This window comes from Equus asinus, chromosome 4 (genome assembly GCF_041296235.1).
Source record: "Equus asinus isolate D_3611 breed Donkey chromosome 4, EquAss-T2T_v2, whole genome shotgun sequence".
NCBI classification, from domain to species: Eukaryota; Metazoa; Chordata; class Mammalia; order Perissodactyla; family Equidae; genus Equus; species Equus asinus.
This window is the reverse complement of record NC_091793.1, coordinates 108,914,052-108,936,614: the sequence shown is the minus strand read 5'-3', so window position 1 is coordinate 108,936,614 and position 22,563 is coordinate 108,914,052. Positions and strand designations below refer to the sequence as shown.

At 38.9% G+C, this 22,563-nt stretch overlaps 1 protein-coding gene across 1 annotated transcript in view; it reads left to right on the top strand.

The window, feature by feature from the left end:
* LRP2 (LDL receptor related protein 2) overlaps nt 1–22,563 on the top strand; it is a 198,384-nt gene that overhangs the window by 19,900 nt on the left and 155,921 nt on the right. Inside the window, exons 2-4 of the mRNA XM_070508061.1 lie at nt 16,369–16,476; nt 18,270–18,389; nt 22,160–22,276. Of these exons, the coding sequence (XP_070364162.1) occupies nt 16,369–16,476; nt 18,270–18,389; nt 22,160–22,276 (345 nt within the window). The remainder of the gene's footprint in view (nt 1–16,368; nt 16,477–18,269; nt 18,390–22,159; nt 22,277–22,563) is intronic.

The following is a 22,563-nucleotide window of genomic DNA, read 5'->3' as shown; positions in this document are numbered from 1 at the left end:
AGAGGATTTTGTTTGGCTTGGACAAGATAAATGTCTGTTTTTCTTTTACATAACCAGCAGCAGAAGGCTGGTTTGTTATTTCCACGGTATTATCAGGGATCTGGGCACCTATCTTCCTGCTCCACCATCCTCTGCTGATGGCTTCCATCCCTAACTTCACGTCATTGTCCAAAACGGTTGCTAGAGCCAGACCCATCTCTGTGCCCGGCTAGGTAGTGGGAATGGAGGAGGAAAAAGAAGGGGGTGCCTTCTCTCTTTAAAGGAGACTTCTGAGAAGTCCTACACATTACTGTTTGCATTTTGTCTCACTGATCAAGACTTAGTCCCATGACTACACTTAGCTGAAGTCTGAGAAATGTAGCCTTTTAGCTGAACACATTGCTCACTGAATGAAATTGGGATTCTCTTTCTGAAGAGGATGGGGGAATGAATATTGAGGTGGACTACTGTGGTCCTGGCCATAGATGGTCAGGTGACTGTGAGCATTTGTTCAGCTTTGAGGACCACGTTTTGGGAGAGACAGATAATTTGAAGTGAATTTGGAGGAGAGAAACAAGGATGATGAGAGAACTGGAAACCATGTTATGGGAGGAATGATGGAAAAACTGGCGATGTTTCTTTTGGAGAAGAGAAGAACCAGGGGAACAAAGGCTAGCTCTCCAAACATTCAGAGGACCATCATGTAGAAGGATGAAGCCTATTTCTAATGACTCTAAGGGATAGGAAGGAAGTCGTAGGCACGTAGCATGCACCAAAAGAATGTTGGAATTTGACTCTAAGTTCTCTCTTAACCTTTGACGTTATATAGGAGAGATGGATACCATATTATGCATCCACGAATCTCTGATTTTGAGGTTAGAAATACTACTTGTTCTCTGGTTTCTTTATATCAGAATCTCCTTTGCTTAATTAATGGCTGCTATAGTGATACCGTTAGCAGTTTACATTTTGAAAAGTTCAGGACTTTTCCTTTTGTGAGATGTGGCCTCTATTTCCTTCATGCTTGACCTTTTTGAAAATGTCATCCAGTCAGAAGCACTTTCCACACTTAGGGTGAAGTGAGGAGAATTCTTAGATTGCAGACACTAATATCAGAGTTTAGTAATTCCATATTATCTAACTCAGTAATTCAGCAAATACTGTCACTGTCAACTTCTTTGGGCTAAGATATCTGTGTTTAGGCAATGGCTTAATGTTATTTGGTTAAACGTGAATTCTTTTTTATTATGAAATGTTTTAAACACCTCTGAATATAATTGTTGAAATGTCTTAAAAACAGAGATATTATCAACCAGACAAATAAGCTGGCAAAGAGTTAATTATTTCACCAAGTAGTGGTGTATTTTTGAAAGTGCATAGAATAGGTGTGTGCCTGAAAACTTGCCTATCTTTGTGAATTAAGTTCTATTTTTCTAGTTCAGTTTTATTTTGAATATACTTTTTTTTCCTTGTGAACCTCAAATATAAGAAATAGTTAAGGAGAGAGTATAATTTAAAATAAAAGTGATAATAGTAATAAGATAATACTAAAATTTCTGTATTAAATATACTCTTTGGGAAGAAAGCTATCAATATAAATAGGTTAATTTTAAAAGATTCTCAGGGCTGGTCCGGTGGCAGAGCAGTTAAGTTTGCACATTCCGCTTTGGCGGCCTGGGGTCTGTGGGTTTGGATCCCCGGTGCGGACATGGCACCGCTCATCAAACCATACTGTGGCAGGCGTCCCACATATAAAGTAGAAGAAGATGGGCATGGATGTTAGCTCAGGGCCGGTCTTACTCAGCAAAAGGAGGAGGATGTTAGCTCAGGGCTGATCTTCCTCAAAAAAACAAAAGAAATAAAAAAAGTAAAACGATTCTCAGACTGGGTTGCAGATTATGAATATAGAATGCTAGAGTATAAGCAAATACATATGAAACCAAAAAAATTGAAAAAGTCAAAGGGAGATAATATATACAGTTTAAAGGCTCAGAAAACACCTGTCTAAAAATAGTAACAATACTAACATTTGTTGAACACTTACTGTGTACCAGGCCCATACTCCTTATTCTATCTTCATTTTAACCTTATGAGTAGGAACCCTTATTATCCCCGCTTTTAGATGAGGAAAGTGAGGCATAGAAATTAAGTAACACGCCCGCCACAGTGTTAGTAAGAGATGGAGTGGGGGTTTGAACCAGGCCGTGTGACTCCAGGGCTCACCTCTGGAAAGGTACTTGGCTTCTAAGCAGTCTTCCCTTCCTCCCTCACCTTCCTCACTGCCTCCCGTCCCCTCCCCAAGTTTTAAAGTAGTATATCGAGCATAGAGCTGTCTGGTTATTCAGACTTCGTCTCTTAACCTTCTGTGGAAAAACTGTTGGATTTTAGACATACTCGGCTGTGTGGAAGAAGGGAAATAAAGATGTCTATACTTGATATGTATTGATTTGAGGTGCACCTTTAGAAATACATCGCAATCCATTTCTTGATCAGCAAGCTTTGTAACATTGGTCTTCCTTATGGGTATGCGTGTGTGTGTTACAAGCATATATACGCATATATTCCACGTGGGGTAGAGTTGGTGACTCGTATTCCCAGTGAAAGGGTCTTTTTGAGTTACAAAAAGTAGGAGAAAGTGGTTTCAGTTTACAAAAGAACCAAAAGTACAGTGTTTCAATAAATCACTTTCATTCTTTACTTGATTCTCTCGAGGTCTTTGGAGTCATTGCTGTTGCAATATTTCGTTAGTGCATTTTTCTTCAGCCTGGATTAATCTAAGACACATTACACTGATCCAGAGATGTCACCAATTCTCCTGAGAAATGCTTTGACTGTATTTTAACTGGCCTGTGCTTTTATGGAAAAATGCTACCTGACTGCCCATGAGGTTTCTGCATCAGCAAGGGTGGCCTTGTACGTGTACCGCAGCCTATGTAGTAGGATATTAGGAACCCTGGTAAGATACTCTGTCCCTCTAAGATCTGCCGCATCAAGCTGATGAGGAAGGTATGTGGGCATTAGAGCATGCCTATCACGCCACAATTAGAAAACTTGTTCCTTTGAGGACTTCCTATTTTCTGCTGAAAGTGCGAATACCCATGGAAGGCTTTGAAAATCACTTAAACTTTGGTGTGAGTAAATTCACTTGGGGGCAGATTTTAGGGGCCAGAGTTGAGAGCCCATGAAAACTCTGCATTGTGCGGATCCCAGGGAGAGAGAAGGAAAGGATTTTTAGATCAGAGTGGGGAAAATGAGGCAGAGGTGGGGACATTTAACTAGATAAGGCTGGAATCACCTCATTCCTGGACTATCAGAAGAGCCTTTTAAGTTTAAGTTGCTTTTCCCTTTTTTTAAGTTCTTTGTAACTTTGCCCACCAAACCTAGTGGAGTGTTGCATGCTCTTAGGAAACAGAGCGAACGTTACCCTCCTCGGGGAAGAACGGCTTCACGTAGTTTCTGGCAGGAGAGAGGATGGTGTACTGGCTTGTTTGAAGACAGCCAAATTGTTGTGGGCTTGTTCTCTTTACAGTAGTGACCTGACACTTGTTCTTCTGCCTCCTTAAGAGCACACAGATAAATGGGCCGTCAGAGCGTCAATACGTCTTTGTTGGATTGAATGAGTTTGGAACATCTGCTCTGTGAGCTGGAGAATACTTAGGAGGGTGGTGAGGTCTCTGTTTCGTTACCAGGGAAGCCTGGGGCTGGGGTCATGGCAATGGGATATTTTATTCCTCCTTGCGGAGAGGTTGAATGTCTAGGTTTAAATAAATCCTATTCTCATTCATCCAGAAAAGATATAAAGTTTTCCTTTGAATGTATTGTAAATGCATTATCACAAATTATTTTGGTCAAAGAAGATGTTTGCATTTGTAGCATTTTTCTGTAAGAGAAAGTTTAGAGACCTGAAATAATGAATATCTTAGCATTTTTAAGGAGAATTTGAAATTTCGTTCTTTCGAACCTGGGACCTGGAGAATTACTGAATTTTCTAAATGGAAAGCTTTTTAGCTCAGTTTCAGTTGATTAAAATCCTGAATTTCTTTATGTCCCTAATTCTATGCCGTCTGTTGAAGCATGAGCTGAGGTCACTATGAATGCTTTTATGACTGAAAAAGGTAACCATGTCTCAGTATAATGATTTAAGGTCCACTTGGGGAAAGCTTTTATATTTACCATCAATTTTTTTTTGGTATTGAAATTATACTCATTTTTCTTCCTTTTTCCTTGCTGAGGAAGATTTTCCCTGAGCTAACATCTGTTGCCAACCCTCCTCTTTTTTGGCTTGAAGAAGATTAGCCCTAAGCTTACATCTGTGCCAATCCTCCTCTACTTTGTATGTGGGATGCTGCCACAGCATGGCTGACAGGTGGTGTAGGTCCACGCCTGGGATCTGAACCCATAAACCCAGGTTGCCGAAATGGAGTGTGCTAACCTCAACCACTACACCAGGGCGCCAGACCCTAAAATTATAGACTTAGTCTACATAAAAACTCCAGAGGATCACCTGAGATAGAATGATGTAAAATAGACAAAATAATAAAAATACTTATTGTAGGAAAATAGAAAATGCATAAAGAAGAAAATAGGAAACCTAAGCAGGCTTAGGAGGGTGGTACAGTCTCTGTTTCATTGCAGATACATTTGTAATTTTATTTGAGCTTCTCTTAATGTTGGGATGTTGTACATTCACCGTCTATAGTCAGAAACCCAAATACCATTTCATTACACATGGATATCTGTTGGTAACAATACAGTGTTGTTGGGACTATGTGTCAAAAAGCTAATGAGTTGCTCCAAGTCATCATACTCACATTATAACATAAGATGATGACATTTACAGAGCCTGGAAGTGATTTGGAGACCTATAAATTCTGTTGAAGCCCGGGCACAACAAACCAGGGCCAAAGAACTCCCTGTGTAACAGATAACCTGCTGGTGAGGCATGTTCTGAAGTTCTTTTTGCTCAATCTGTTAGAATCAATATGGGAGAGGAGACACTGGAAGTTTAGTGTCATTCTACCATGAAAGTCTTTGCAGATGTAATAGATCCTATTTTATAGATTCCCAAGTTAACAAAATCAACTTTACCTTTGACTCTGTATAGGGAAACTAAAATCATGATTATAGTGTGTTAGCAAATTGCTTTTAATTAAAATTACAAATTTTGATTTGTGGACTCAGACGTTTTCTTGTAACCTTTTTTGGGGGGAGTGAGGTACAGAGTACTCTCTCCACTCCAGAATAGTGCTGCATATAAATGTAATGTTTTGTATGACATGGGGAGGTCTCATCCTTTGTTGATTTAGCAGAGAATGATCTGAACATATAAAGAGGCTCCCAAGGATTTGGGGTTGACTTCTTGAGTCTTCCTGCCCTCTCATCCAGGTCAGCGTGGAAGGTGATTCTTGAGCTGTTAATTAGATTGGAAGAAACAGTGACGCTAAGCAGTAGGATCCATTATAAAGTTCACAAATCATGAAGATCTGAAGACTTTACCATCTTTTGGAAATCATCTTGGCTTCACCCATATTTTTAATGCATCTATATTGTTCATTTATTGAGGGTCATCTGAGTTTTAGGAGGTACTCTGCTAGGCACTGGGATTACAGAGGTATTTATTCCTGCCTTAGGAGCTCACAGTTTAGAATAATGCTCTATTCATGGTAGAGATTATCATGATGGTATTTATCACTCTTCTTCTTCACTTAATCTCATCTGCTTCCTACTGTTCTTTATTTTCCGTATATCACATCATGGTGGGAGAATTTTGAGCTTCTGTATAAAATCCTGAGCTATTATTGTCACTAGAAGGAAAAAAATACAAACACACTGTGTAAAACATCAGCAAAACCAGTCTTTGAAAAAGGTAATGACATAATCCATTTTTATTAAGTGTGTTGACTTCAGTTTACCAGATGATTAATTATCAGTACTTATTACCCAAAAAAGGCTTTAAACTTACTGGTGGAAATCTTTTCACATTCTTGCTGCACAATATTTCTTAAGAGTTTAAGAAAATTCTTTGTTGGCAGAAAGCATACATGCCCATAGTGAAATCATCAAGGTTGAGTCATGCATGTGTGCACCTCAGTGAGTCTCCTAACAAATGAACTATTTATACAGGTCAGCATTTGTGTAAATAACAATGTAATGAGCCCATTATTGGCATCAACATTCCTGATCAGAGTTGTCATCAGGCTTGCTTGTTGATGTGGAAGCATTGGTTTCCTCACAGTAAATTATGTTTGTATATTATATATAATTAGTTAGTTTATATATAATATGTAAGTATATATTATATATGTTATATAATATATAAAATATATAATATATATAAAATACCTGATCTCTACTTTCTGAAAATGTACACGTTTAGCTAAATAAGAATAATTTACCATTGTGTACCAAACTGAGGTTAGAGTGCAAGATGCTGGGTCTTATTAATTTGGTATCTGGACACTGATTTTTAACCTTGACATCTCTCCTTTCCTCTCTCTCACTTTGTCTCTTTCTTCTACTCTATTTCTGCCTCTTCTTTCCCTTTTCATGTCTTTAGAACTTGTTGGTGTAAGTGTTATGATAGTCAAGAACTAAATAACATGGAGTAAAGGAGAAAGAATACAGCAAGGCATTTGTATGGTTCAGCCACGAAGTAGTTACAAATGATTTAGCCTATGAGTATAGAGAATCACCAAATCCACCAGGTGGGAGTCAATTTCTTCTCCTGTTGCTGCTATTGTCATAATTTCCAGTATCAAGCCATTGTTCAGTTGATGACCTAGTGATCTAATCTTCTTGTTAAGAGGACCCAAATAGAAATTTATATAATGTTATAAACCAGTGTTACTGCAAAAAAAACACAACACCCTCCCAGAAAAGGATGACCTCAATAGTAGAGATGCTTGCAGCTTTAACACATCTCTATCAATTTGATTTATGGTTCAACACTTGGACCTACTGAATCAGAAAAACCCTGGTTTGATGCTGTCTACAAACACTGCATTGGGGTTGAGAGCGGGCCTATCACGCCATTTCTAAGCTGTAGGCAGGAAAGCTGCCTGGAGAAGTGTATAGTCACTTATTTCTCACAAGTGTCTATTTTCGTTTTTACTGTTTGATTCCATTCAACCATTTTCCGATGATTTATATTGCTAATCAATAAGCCATAAAGAAATACTTTGGGCAGTTGGGGTTGGAAATCTGCTCCTAAATGAGGGTGATTTATAGTTTTTGGACAAGGCATATTAAATCATTAAGTGTTGAAGGGCGTTTTACTTTTTTCTTGTGTAGTTTGATTCATTGGGTCCTTATTTACCTGAGCGGGCGGACCATCTTAAATTTTCTTCTGTTTGGCTGGTGTTCTTTTCAGCATCCTCTACGTGTAGCTCTTTGGCCATTAAAGAGGTGGATAACTAGCTAGTCCCTTGGGGAGAGTGGGGACAAAGGTTGTGAGCTTAGTTTTCTCCCACGTGGAGGGCGAGTCCGTCTGCAGGAACCTCGGTGACTTAGCTGATACAGAAAGCACTGCAGGAATTATTTGGGGAAGCACAGAAGAGACTAATACAAATACAGTTTCAGTGTTTGGTACCTGCTGGCAGGAAGTTTTCGTTGCTGAGTGCTCTTGGTAAAACTTGGAGATTCTTTTGAGTGTTTCAGCCTCTTATGTGATTGTCAATTTATATTTTTATTTTGTTTGAGTGTATTTGGCAGGGGTGGGGAGAGGACGTTTGAAGAAATTATTTTTTGTTCTGAGAATTATACAGATGGGAAAAGGTTGCACCATACATCAGGTGTGTTTATGACTTGATTTTTCATAGCAACCATCCTTTACGTTCATGAAGAACTGCTTGAAGATTTCAGATTTTTGGCTTATTCTTTTCTGTGTGACTCCCCCCACCCTTGAACGGGTGAGCCCGTGGACGCACCGGGGAGCATTCCAGGGTGAAGCAGGCCTCCCTGGAACTTAGATTCTTTATCGCCCTCCCAGGGGAGTTCATTTCAAGTTGCTGGTACTAGCAGCTGCAGCGTGATATTGCCCAATCCCAGGCCCTCTTATTGATGAGTGGGAGGGAGTGGGATTGCTGTTTAAGAAATTTTATTATCTTTAGAAGGGAAGAATTTATTATAGGGGTTTTCTTAGATGATCTCTTTCATGTGGGTTAAGACTTTTTGAGCTCTGAATGTCCAAGCTGCTTAGAGATTCTAAGTTGCTCTCAACTGGGGGTGGTACCGCCACTCTCAAGGGGTGTTTGGACATGTATGAGGGTGTTTTTTGTTGTCACAGTGATTGGGGGATGGGCACTACTGGCATTCCACATATGGGGGCCAGGAACACTATACATTCTGCTTTGCCCAGGGCAGTTGAATAACTGTCCCACCCTAAATGCCAATTGTGTCCTCTTGGGAACCCCCGAGAAGTGTGGTTTTATTTATAATGTTCTGCATGCTGATTGGCACTCTGGTTGTTGGGGTAGGAGGTCCTCAATGAAAAATAAGTGGGGTGGTAAGAGGTCCCACCCTAAATACCAGTCATGTCCTTTCGAGAACCCCTGAGAAGTGTAGTTTTATTTATAATGCTCTGCAGCGCTCATTGGCACTCTCGTTTTAGGGGTAGGAGGGGGTCAGTGAAAAATAAGTGGGATATAAGAGATTGGGGGAAGGGAAGAGGCGGGTAACTAGGGTTTGAATGAAAATGGAGAGGAGTAGCTCGGTTAGAAAAGGTGGAACCTTAATTTCCCACTTCTCAGAATTGGTTCATCACGTGATTCTGCTGGCTTTTGATCACTGAAAAGGCAGTTTAAAAAATGATTAAGCAAATACTTAAGCAATCTTTGAGATCAGCTGACGATCTTGAGGTCTAACTGAATTCTAAAGTCTGGGTGCTCAGACACATTCAGCTGGAAGAGGACGATGGGGAAAATACAGTAGGATACCTTTTGGTGGCACCTGTGGAACCTGTTGGCCATTTGCCATGCAAGTGGAGCTGCTTTGGATCAGTTCTGGGGCAGCTGGAGGGGCTATAAAGTGGGACCCATCTCGGCTAGCAGCATTTTGGTGAACCAGCCACCAGCCTGCTTACCGAGCTCATGCTCTGGGCAGGGTTCTGCAGAATAAAGTGGAGCCCTCAGCCATTCTCATGGCCAAAGTCAATATCCTAGCCCAGGCTTGCATCCACCCAGAGCGATCTTGAGTTTTAACACAGTTACCGGTACTAGTGTTCTCTAAGTTTTCTCTCTCTCAACCCGTTTGATCATGTCACACTTTGCTTGGCATTCAAGGCTCTTTGTTCTCTATTTCCACAGCTTTGTTGTCCACCTCTCTAGGAGAGGTTCCCTGTGCTTGGGCCATGGAGGCCCGGTCATTAGGCCCTCACCCATGCTGGGCTTCTCTCAGATTGCTTGGGGCCTACACAAAGCCTGGTCCCTCCTCTTCACGGACCCAAATCCTGCTCATTCACAAAGGCCCAGTGCAGTCTTGTTCTCCTTCACAAAGCCTTCTTGATTGCTCCAGCCTGTGGTATTAATTTTTTTCTCCCTGAGACTAGTTGGTTCTTATCCTCTCTGCTGCTTATTTGGAACCAAATCATCTACTGTCACATAGCACAGCTTTGGCATCAGACTACCCAGGCGTGAATCCCTGATCCACCACCTACTAGCTGTGAGAGTAGGTCAAGACTCAGGTTCCTCATCTATGACATGGAGCTATTAATACCATCTCACAGGGTGGTTGTGAGGACAAGTGAGATAATCTATGGGAAAGATTGAAAATACTGCTGGCACATAGTCAATTCTGGATAAATGAAAGCTGTCGTTTGTTTTGTGGGAAGTGGGATGAAAAAGAGCATAGACTCTGGAATTATAACAGGGTCCTGGTTTGGAATCAGACTTTGACATATTCTGCCTCTGTGGCCTTGGGGAAGTTGAGCAATGTCCCTGAGGTTCAATTTCCCTTTCTATTAAATAGGTATAAATCTCACTTCGTACCTTTCTAAGGGGATCCAGTGGATGTATATAAAGCTTTATATATTGTCTGACACATATTAGATACTCAATAAATAGCAGCTATTGTTGTTGCATGACTAATTTATAGTGATGTATAGATAAATTTCCCCCAATAAGTTTGTAAGCTCTGTAAAAAAAGGACCATATCTTATCTTCCTTTGTTTCTTTCATGAACCCCAGAACGATGTTTTGCACATAGTAGATATGATTTTTTTGTGGCTTTAGTGAATCTGACATATTCTTTTGGTCATTTTTATTTATTTATTTTTTTTTATTTTTTATTTTTGGAGGAATATTAGCCCTCAGCTAACTACTGCCAGTCCTCCTCTTTTTGCTGAGGAAGCCTGGCTCTGAGCTAACATCCGTGCCCATCTTCCTCTAGTTTATACGTGGGACGCCTACCACAGCATGGCTGCCAAGCAGTGCCATGTCCGCACCCGGGATCCGAACCAGCGAACTCCGGGCCGCCGAGAAGCGGAATGTGCGAACTTAACCGCTGCGCCACCGGGCCGGCCCCTGGTCATTTTTATTTTTTAATTACACTTACTGATGTGTATACATGATCACTCATCAACTGGCTTTGTAGGGACTGGCCCCGTGGCTGAGTGGTTAAGTTCGTGTGCTCCGCTTTGGCGGCCTTGGGTTTTGCCGGTTCAAATCCTGGGCACAGACATGGCACCACTTGTCAGGCCATGCTGAGGCAGCATCCCACTTGCCACAACTAGATGGACCCACAACTAAAAATATACAACTATATACCAGGGGGCTTTGGGGAGAAAAAGGAAAAATAAAATCTTAAAAAAAAAACAAAAAGACTGGCTTTGTGGGTTTTGCCTCAAAGTCTTTGATTTCTTGAAATGTCCTCTTAATGTTGTTTTGCTCTATCAAAACATCAGGGCTCTGAAACAATAATTTGGAAAAAGCAGTTGATTTAGTGGCTTGTAAAACTGGGTTGAAAAAGAAGAATTCCTGCCACCTATCTGGTGATGTGTTGTGAAAACAGGCAGCTAAAATATTGCACAGAAAGAGACTAGTAGGTTGGTTTGCTGTGCATGTCTTGTTTCAGTTCCATCAGTTGAGTCCTTGGCCATTCCACCAGTTGACATTAGGCAGGGCAGTGTCTTCCACACAATTTGTTACGCTTGGCTGTCATGGCTGCACTGTAAAGTTTTGGAAAGAAGCAAGTGATTCTAAATCTTCAGAAGGTGAATGGCCTTGCTGGTGTGGATAAGGTGTGAGAATTGTTGTGAACCATCACCCAACATATAAACATCAGGAGTATGTCTATTGATACAAGGGGGTAAAAATAAAGTACAGAAAAAGTGAAGTAAAAATTATGACTGTATTAAGGAATTGCCTCTTAAATTTATTTGTTTGTTTGAGATCAGCACAGGTAGAACTATTAAAATGTCACATAGTTTTACAAGTTTTTAACAAGAGAGCATGTAGCTCCTCAGGAAGACCAAGTGTCTGGAAGGACCAGCACATGTTAAGATCCAGCAGGAAATAGGATTTGCCATAGAAATTACCTTACTCTGTTGACTTTGGACAATGTTCCATTGACTAAGACTGCCTTTGTCTTCTTAGAAGAGAATTCATGAGCAGGAAAAGAAACTTTTATAAGGAGAGGGTAAAATAATAAAACTGCTATTAATATAACTCAATATTTTTCTTTTATTAAACTTCTGGATAGTCCTCTTATTTCAAATTATTCCAGATTTTATTTTTCTTTCTATGGATTTAAGATAGTAAACTCTAAAGTCTCATTGTTTGCCTTGATGGTTTTATATATCTCTGATATATAATGTTCCCAACAAACTGAATTGTACAAAGAGGAATCTTTTTATTATTATTATTATTATTGCTTTTTCTCCCCAAATCCCCCTAGTACCTAGTTGTATATTTTAGTTGTGGGTCCTTCTAGTTGTGGCATTTGGGATGCCACCTCACCATGGCCTGATGGGCGGTGCCATGTCTGTGCCCAGGCTCCTAACCGGCAAAACCCTGGGCTGCCAAAGTGGAGTGCGTGACCTTAACCACTCAGCCACGGGGCCGGCCCCCAAGAGGAGTCTTCATTACCTGACGAATATGTGTTGACTATCCCACGTGTGCCCAGCACTGTGCTAGAGGCTGTAAAGGACACAGAAGTGGTGTTCTCAATCCAGTGCTGTTCCCTGCCCTGGAAAAACAAACAAACAACTTCTTCTCTAGGCATTATCTGTTGCTCTAATATCTTATCTTAACACATTCTTAGTCCACCGCTTAGACCAGGAAGCTTGGGATATGGCTATTTATGAAGAAAGGATTACTCTTGTTTTTCTCCAGCTTGGGGCTCTCTAAGGTTGGAAAACAGGTTTATCCCTACGTCTAACATAAATTTTCTTGAAGAGATCAAAACTTTTTTTCATTTCCTTGTGTTGCTTTTGATTGTTGCAAATTCTCCTTAGCCCATGAGTTTTTATGTGCACTGTTTGTTGCTAAGTAGATTACTCTTCTTCTCCAATTGAATTCTATGAGTTTATGGTGTGGTATGGATTCCACACCAGCCCAATCAATGAGTTCACTTAGTGTTGATAGCAACTTTGGAAAAAAAATCAAATTTTTACATTCATTCCTGAGTTTATTGGAATAAAATTTTCTTTTTGGTGAAAGGGAACATAGAACAATAGTCAATATAGCACAGATGCTGGAACCAGAACTGTCAGGTTCAAATCATTGCTTTGTTCATATTTGCTATTTGATCTTGGGCAAGTTACTGAACTGCTTTGTACCTCAGTTTCTTTATTTGTAAAATGTTCATACTAATGGCATCTATCTCGTAGGGTTGTTATGAGGATTAAATGACTTGAAGTTGAGGAAGTGCTTAGAATGGTGCATGTCATTCAAGCACCATATGAGTATTCTTTTTCATCTTGGTACCATCTATTTTGGTTCTTGGGAATGGCAGGAGCTAGTGCTGGGGAGGTCGGGTATCCATTTGGTTCTAGTGGTTCCTTGTCAATGGCTGCCTGGTTCTTAACAAAAGGTTTTTATTTCAGTGTGGATTACAATGTTTTCCTCCTTCGTTTTTTATTAGAGGGAAAATATTTTAAAGTTTTGAAAGTTATTGTTTGCAAAATTACCTCTTGGTTAAAACTGGATTGGTTGAATATGGATGTTTAGAGACCGTTGGTTGAAAAAAGTGTTAACTTTTGCTCTACTTAGATGTTTTTTCTTCTTTAAACTCTGTGGTTTGCTCCAGTGAAATCCACCCTCCCTTTTTTTAATGTTAAATTATTAAACAATAAAGAGTAGATAATATCTAGTAACCTTTGGAGGGGTTGTGAGTGAAAGCTACTTGTTTAAAACAGAACACAGAAAATAAAGTGCATATAGACCAATTGAAATCAGAGACACCTGCAATTGTTATCAGACCTTATCTAGACCTTTTCACTAGCAGTTTGTTTTTAAATAGCACATATTGCCTTTATAATAGAATGACTGACAGGCTTCTGGAGCCAGTGGAGCATTTTGATTGATTGCTAGAAGGCCACCCAGCAATGATAGAGTACCAGTTTGTTTTTTCTGGAGAGATATTTCCAAACAATAGTCATTTGGGAGTTATAACAGGCATGGAAGTTCATATTGAAAAGGTGAATTTGACAAATGAATTATCATGGATCTGTTGATAAATTGAATAAATTGGGTTTGGTAGATTACTTTAGATAACTGAGTATTTGGGAGATCAAATGTGAAAAATGCTAATTAGCAAGTTAATTTCAAAATTTCCGCTCTCAGTTTCATTTTTTGTGTGTGTGATTTTAAATAATTGGCTTTGAAGTGCTTTAAACAGGGACTTTTGGGTGTCTATTTTGTGTTCTTTTCATGATGTGTTTAACTTCATATTTTAGCAAAAATAAAAACCCACCTCAAAATCTGACTTGTCGTAAAAGTTGCTTAAGAAATGGCACTAATTATGTGCATTAAAAACAGGCAACATATTGTTCTAAAAATTTTCTTCTGTATACTCAGTTTCTAAGTTTATGCTTTCCTTTTTCCCATAGCAATATGAAACTCTTTGTAAGTAGACTGACCTTTAGATTGTTATAATTTTTCAACCAGAAATTATTAGATACTAAGGGAGACAAATGTACTGAACCTACAAATGTTTTATGTTGGATTACTAACAATAGACCTAATTGATAAAAGTGATTTAATATATGTTGTGTTAATAGCTAAACCTCCAAAGCCCCTAATCTCCCATGGAAATATTGCTTTGTAGAACAAAATCCAATGAGAAGTTCTGGGATTCCAGAGTGAATTTGTACATTCCTTAGGGGCATTTTTGCAAGGGAGGTTGTTGTGTTTTAAAGGTAGTTGATAAGAGACCTGCACCACCAACCCCAGACCTGCACCACCAACCACCATCATGCATTAGTCTATAGAAGGTATTTGGGTGTACGTATTCCTGTACCACTCGGTACCACCATTTAGCCAAGGGAAGTTTCTGACCATTTGCAGCATACATTATAAATCAGGATGTCACTACCAGACAATCAGATTTGAACATTCCATGAACAAAGTAGCCTATATCCCCTAGGAATAGATCACTTAACTATGTTTATGTCATGCTGGTGATATGCCTGCATTTACACAAGTCAGGATAGCACATTGTTTATTTATTTTAGAAGTAGGTAATTGATCTGTATATTTACCTAGTTTTGGGTTAATTAGCCCCAAATTGAAATGGGTAATTTAGCATGATTACTTAAATTCATGGGGAAAATTCAATTATTCTTTCATCCCCCCAAATTACTCCTCTACCACTTTGAGTTTGTGAAAGAATAATTTTGAGTCTTCTCCAAGTTGGGCTGGCATTGGCTGCTCTCTTTAAAAAAATTTTCTACTTGGCACATAATGCATGGAGAGGTCACTGGTCAGATATTTGGGGAAACTCAGAGGAACCAACTGCTGAATTTGTCCCTTGGGGAGACTCAGGGAAATTGCAGGGTATATTAGTTGAATGAAATGAACTTGTTTGTTATATTCTCTGTCTAGCATCACTAGGGCATGTCACTGCTGCTTGGGAATGTGGCAAGTTTGTGCACTGTGCTTAGCTGTAGAGATTTTTTTTGGTTTGTTTTGACTTTTTAAAAAAAAAAATTGTTTGCAGAGATGAGCTTGCAGACCTGGCATCTTACAAATTAGTTAAAAAACAGAAAGCTAAAATATTGGTCCGAATCTAAGAATGAGGGACCATAAATTGCTGTATATGACTTAGGAATAAAAAGGCACTTTAAAACAATATAATGTGGGGAACTGAAAAAAGCACAAACAAGTGAAAAGTTACTCATGATGTTATCAATCAGAGATAATCACTGTTAACATTCTGGTTTTTTCCTACGCTTTTTTCCCTCCATATATGACTTTGTTATAGGTAAACTTTTGCATTCTTGTCTTTGTTACATTATATTATAAATATTTCTCCAAATCATTTAGAGGTTCTTCATAATCATTTTAATGATTTATGTCATTTAATTCCTAATATGTCAATACATAGATATAAGAAAATTTAATCCTTTTCCTATTATTGGACATCCAGGAGCTTTGCAATTTCCTTTAGTAGAAATAATGTTGTGATGAAAATCTCAATGCACAAATCTTTGTCTAATTCTTTGGTTAGTTCCTCAGAGAACAAATACCTAGAAGTAAAAGTACCAAGTTAAAGAATAAGCACTTTCAAGAAGCAAGATTTGTTAGTGCCATGGAGTCGATTATGGCTCTTAGTGACCCTGTGTATAGCAGAGTGGAATCCTGCCTGAGATTTTTGTGCCATCCTCTCACCTTCTGGTGCTGTATCAGACAACACTCTGCTGCTATTCATGGGGTCTTCATGCCCATTTTTTTGGATGTGGGAGGCTGGGTCCTTTCTGGTCTGTCTTAGTCCGGAAGCTCCGCAGAAACCTGTCCACCATGGGTCACCCTGCTGGTAGTTGAATAGCAGTGACATAGCTTTCAGCATCACAGCAACATGCAACTACTTCAGTATGTCAACTGACTTGATGGTGTGGTTCCTTAACCAGGAAACAAACCCAGGGCGCTTGATCTAAAAAAAAAAAAAAAAAAAAAAAAAAAAAAAAAAAGGCAATATATGTGCTGTGAAGTTGCTTTCCAGATTGATTACATCAAGGTACACTCTAGTCAGCTGTGTATGAAAATGACCTTCTTCCTGCAAACCCCAAAACAGAGAATATAATCATTACAAAGACATTTTCCTAATTTTATAATTTACATTCCTTTGATTACTAATTAATTAAGTTTTTATTTTTATCAAAAATTTGTATTTCTTTGGTGAAACATCTGTATGGGTGAGTTTTTAAACTGATTTTCTTTGCTCGTGGGATTGCAGAATGCGACAGTGAGCATTTCCGCTGTGAAAATGGACATTGCATCCCTGCGTCTTGGAGGTGTGATGGAACGAAAGACTGCCTGGATGACTCGGATGAAACTGGCTGCCGTAAGTGAGGGGCCGGGCAAAGGTCTGTTTTGAGTAATATGAGTGCTTCATGGTGATTTCAGCTGTCACAAAGAGAAAGAGTTGTGCAGTTAGTGATAGATTCGGGACTGGGCTTAAGTCTTTTGAGATCTCTGCAGTTGAATAGAGAACTGATGGCATTAATAATTGTTTCAGCCCCTTTTGAGGAAGGGTTCAACTCACATCAGTTTCTATCTTACTCTTACCCCATGACTTTGATATGGAAACATTTGTGAGAAGTTTTCTGAAGCTGGTAAGGGACTATTTCAAATTATTCACTCTGGAAATTTTGTGCACCAACAAGAGCAAACAAAAATAATGTTATCTGAACTTCTGTGATTTGTAAATGAAGGAGGAGTCTGTTTTTATTTGAAGGCTGTAGTGGAACTTGCGTGAATTACCATAAAGAGATCAGAGAAGCGGCTAGTGTGGTTTTATGTTAAAAAAAGTTATAGTTAAAAACATGATAATATTGTCAACCACAAATTTAACTAGTTATAAAGTCAATTTCACAGATATTTCTTCATTTAATTCTCTGAACAAAGTTCTGAGGTAGGTTTCAGATTAGGAAACTGGGAAGTGTGGAGAAGTTGTCATTTATTCAAGGCCTCCCAGTTGGTGCATGAATCTAAACCCTTGCGTACATGGCCTTCCCAGCTTGCTGTAGGTGATCGATCACACTACCCCATTTCATTCATTCCGATAGGTGAACAGACAAGGGTTATCATCCAAAATCCAAGAAAGCAGGTGAAAAATTAATTTTGTTTTGAATTGTTGGCCATCCTATGGCACAACAGAACAAACTTTGGTGTATTGTTTGGATAATGATGTATTTGAAAATAAGAGAAGGGTGGGGAATAGATCCTATACAGTGCTTCTCAAACTTTTGTGCACAAATGGATCACCTGGGGAGCTTGTTAAAGTGCAGATTTTGATTCCATATGTTTGAGGTGGACTTGAGATTCTGCATTTCTACAAGCTCCCAGCTGGTGCTGATGCTGCTAGTCTATGAACCACGCTTTAAGCAAGGGAGTAGTTCTATGTGTAGAGACATGGTCATGTGCTATGTATTTGCCTCCTCTGGGCTTACTGAGTTCATTTTAGATTAAATACTAGGACCAGAAAACCAAGAACAATGTATTCTGGGATGAAGGAATAAATGAATAGTTATACCAACAACTCTTCAGAGATTATTACATTTCAATGTCCTGTAACAATGATAATAACAACAATACCAATGACAATAGTGATAGCAACTAATATTACATGGCACCTTCACATGCATTATTTAACTTATTTTTTATAGCAAACCATGAGATAAATACAATCCCTATTTTATGATGCACATACTGAGGCTTGGAGAACCTGCCAAAGATCCTGAAGCAAGTAAATTGTGGAAATAATAGTTATTTGATTCTGGGCCTTCTTTTCCAGATCTCATGGGTTTTCCAATTCATCAAGATGCTTTATGATTAGTTACTACAAAACATTTAAACTAATTTAATAAAACTCATAGTTAATTTTTATTTAAATAAATTTAATTTAATACCTTTTTGTCATAACTTTGTATGTATTATCAGTTTATTGTGATGACATCACTCAGATTATTTGATGGTGAACACTGGTTAGAGTCCACAGACTCTGGTATAGGGTTGTTTACTATTTGCTATCAAATGTATTGAGCAGGAGCTGATGTACATTCCTTTGAATTAAGCATTTCTTATTGATGTCATAGGATGGATGTTTGACATGAGTGCTTTTCTGGTTTGTTTTAGCTCCCTCTTCCTGCCAGTCAGGCCAGTTCAAGTGTCAGAGTGAAGGGGTATGCATCCCCCACTCCTGGGTGTGTGACGATGAGCACGACTGTGAGGATGGCTCAGACGAACAGCATTGCCGTAAGTGTTTATGGAGGAATTTTCTTTTGGCTCTTTGGACACCTAACATATAACCTGTTACAATTGCAAAACACAATGTAATGATTCCTTAGAAATGCTGAGTTGGGCCTTAAATGACAAGGGAGCATATGCCAGCAATCTCACTCAGGGGTCGGACGATACTGAAAGAGTGAATGTGCTGAAGAATTAGAAATATACCCCAGCGATTTGGAAAGGGGATAGGTTCTCAGTATTTAATTCAGATTATGTTACACTCAAGAAAGAAAGAAAACATTTGTTGGTAGCTTTGAGCAAACTATGTAGGGCTGTGGAGGGTGGTGATGGTGACAAATGGCAGTCCTGAGGAAGGCATGGACAGGAGCTACTCAAAGCCAATCAGGAGGCTGGCATATCCAAATAAGGTCCAGTTATGTGTCAGGATTTGAGGTGGAGTGGCAAAAGGAGACCACTAGATCTGAAAGAGGGAGATGGGGGATGGTGGCTCGAAAGTCCTAAAGGGAGGAAGGAAAAGTGCTAGGCATAGTAGGGTGCAAGAAGAAATCCTTGTTTACAGGGGCTGGCCCCGTGGCCTAGTGGTTAAGTTCGCGCGCTCTGCTGCAGGCGGCCCAGTGTTTCGTTGGTTCGAATCCTGGGCGCGGACATGGCACTGCTCATCAAACCATGCTGAGGCAGCGTCCCACATGCCACAACTAGAAGAGCCCACAACGAAGAATATACAACTATGTACCGGGGGGCTTTGGGGAGCAAAAGGAAAAAATAAAATCTTTAAAAAAAAAAAAAAAAGAAATCCTTGTTTACAGGAAATCTGTCTAGGCTACGGCGTTCTCTGGCTGGCCTCTCAAAGGTCCCAGGGGAATGAGGGGTGACCTGCAGGTAGTGGATGCTCAGTGGGAACCGGATAGGGCTAGACTGTGAATCTGTGAAGAGCAGTGACTTCATTCATCTTGTCTACACTTCAGTCTTGTATATTCAACTGCCTGTTGGACACTCCAAGACTCCTCAAACTCAAGGTGTCCCAAGTGGAGTTAATCATATTCCCCCTTGAATTGGGGAAAATGTAGACCTTTTTCTTCTATATTTGCTGGTCTACATGTATTATCTTTATTATAGGAATAAAATTAACCCACTATAAAGTACTAGCAGAAAGTACAAAATCAGTCTCAAACTATCAGAAATAGGCAGATTGAGGCTGTTTTCCTTGTTAATTTAGAATTTCATGAAACATATTTTAGAGTGAAAGCATTTTATTGGATGGAAAAAAAGCTGGCTGTAGGTGACATTAAAGATGTACTCAAGTAGCATGAAAATGATACCACAATCCCCTAGGCACCCAAGCTAGAAACTTGGAAGTCTCTTTTGGTTCGTTCCTCTCTTTCGCAGCCCACGTTAAATCACCAACTCCTGCCTAACATCTCTAAAGTTCATCTCTCTCCCATGTATGCCATCACTACCAACATCTCTCATCCGGGTGACTGCACCAGCCTCTGGGCTAGCCTCCCTGCATCTAGTTTTGTGCCTTCTCAGCTTCTCCCTGACACTGATGCTGGAAAGATCTAACTAAAACCCTTTGGTAGCTCACCACTTGAGGGAGAAAGTTCAGATTCCTTAACATGGTTTACAGTGGCTTCTAAGGTGTGACTGGTGCTTATTTTTCCTTGTCTATCACTTGCCATTCCCGCCTTGATGTCCATTTGGGGCCACAGCAGTGCTTGTAGATCCCTTGGGCATACCATGCTGTGTCCAGCCTTTCACCTCTGTGCATGCTGCCTGAATGCTTGTTGGTAGACAGTCCTTCTTTCCTCTTGACCTAGCTAATGGCTGCTTCTCCTTTAAGACCCAGGTGAGATGTTACCTCCTTAAGGAAGCTATCCCTGTCTGTACCCTCATCCCAGAGTGACTTAGGCATCTCTCCCTGATGCCTCTATAATTCCTTGTGTGCCTACAATTCACTTTCATTATCGTTTTCCAATTATTTCTTAAAGTCTCCCTCAGAAAAATATGTGCTTCTTGAAAGTAAAGATTGTGCCTTATTCATCTTTATAATCTCATCGTTGGTGCACTTTGTGACACATGATAGGCCCATAATAGGTGTTTATGCATCAAAGGAATAAGTGAATTCCAGCATTAGATTGGTTGGTGGAACTATATAATTTTAATTTGTCATTTCTCTATGTTTGAATGAGCTTTTAATTGCTTCTTCATACACCCTTTGAAATCTTAAGTACATATATAGAATTGATTTGGACTTGAATTTAAGAAGAAAGCCAAGATAATTAAAATAATATTGTCACTTGATTTAGTTTCTTTTCATATTTTGTTTAGGACTATTCATGACTTGCCTCTTCAGTAATAAAAGAAAGCTCTTTATTTTTAAGTGGAAATTGGCAATACATACTTAAATTATATGGGAATTTAATGAGGAAGTAGTAATCTTTTTAAGTTTATTCAGATACTGTCTCTGCTTTGGGAAGAATTCAAATGTTTAAGTGACTTTTAGAAAAGTTGATCTATTCTAAGTTTATTAATAGAAGTAAAATTTAACCCACAGATATAAGGTACTGGGAGAAAATATGAAATCATACTTTGAAAGTGTCAGACATAGGCTGACTGGGAAAATTTTATTTGCTATTTAAGAATTACATGACACATTCATAATGAAACCATTTTATTAGTTAAACAGGAAGAAGGAACAAGGTGACAAGAAAGATGTAGTCAATTAAACATGGAAAAGTGTAGTAATTATGGTTAATTTTTTACATCTTATTTATCGTATGGTAGTCTTTCTATGTTTGAAATTTCAATTGCTAACTCTATTGCTGTCATTGTCCACTTTTCTTTTAGAAAAGTTTTTCTTGTTAAGTTTAGATGGCACATCCTTTAACAGATATGTAATTTCATCAGAAAGCCAAATTTTGCTGAACCTAAGTGGTGAAAGTTAGGAAACTCTGTAAAAATTCAGGGGAAAATTTTTTCTTCCATTTGATGATTATATTACTTTTTAGTGGATCAAATTTTCCCCAACTGCTTCTCTTTTTATGTGGACAATTAAAAAATCCCATGGTAATTCCGGTCTCAGACTTACAGAATAGCATTCATGTGATGCTTGTGACATCAATTCATTTGACTTTAGCTGTTTTATCCAGAGGCGAATTTGATAAACTACTGATGCCTTGCTTTCACCTACCCTAATCAACATAGGATAAAATCAAGCTAGCTTAAATTTTTTTCTTTCTGTTTATGAAATTGACAAGTGTTCAACATAGAAAGTTTATATAATAGAGAAAACTCTAAAGAAAAAAATAAAATCACCCATATTCCTACCACTCAGAAATAACCATTTTTAACCCTTTGGCATATTTTCTTCTTGTTTAAACAAAGATTTCAATGAAGGGGACCTTACCAATCCTTGATTAATACCTGTATCTGCAAAATTCTTATTTCATCCATTCTCTTTACCATATAGGTTTTCAATCTATATTATATTCTCAACACATGTTAATGATATAATTGTGTACACTAACGTGCTTGAGTGTTGATATGATTCTGTGGGCATTTTGACAGTACCCTGATAATAATACCTTTACTTTTGCATTGTAAGCTCTCCACCTTGGGGTAGCTGGGTACTCTACCTTGTGACCCTGTAAAGGTTATATTCAACATATGCTCTACCTGCCTTTGCTTTCAAATTTCTTCATTCATATTTGGTAAATGTCAGTGGATTGGTCTGCACTTGGCAGTAATTATAAAGTCATATTTTTTCCCCTTCACAGGTGGGACAACCTGCTCAAGCGATCAGATCACATGCTCCAGTGGTGAATGTATCCCGAATGAATACAGATGTGACCACACGAGAGACTGCTCAGACGGAACTGACGAGAGAGACTGCCGTGAGTCCCTTTCAGTCTTTGCACTGTGTTTGGTTTCACCTTTGTCCCTTTGGCATTTTAATCAATTTGTTAGATTTGTTGATGGACAGAAACGCTTACAATATGCCTCTTGTTATTGAAATCGCTTGGCAGATTCTTTTGTGGATTAGAGGTGATGTTCTGATAGGAGTCTATTTTTAGCAAGGCATACTAACTGTGTCCTGCTTTAGCACATCAAGTTTCTGTATTTTTTGAAGTAGGAAACTTTTAACATTAACATAGAATCCTGAAAGGTCATTGAATACATT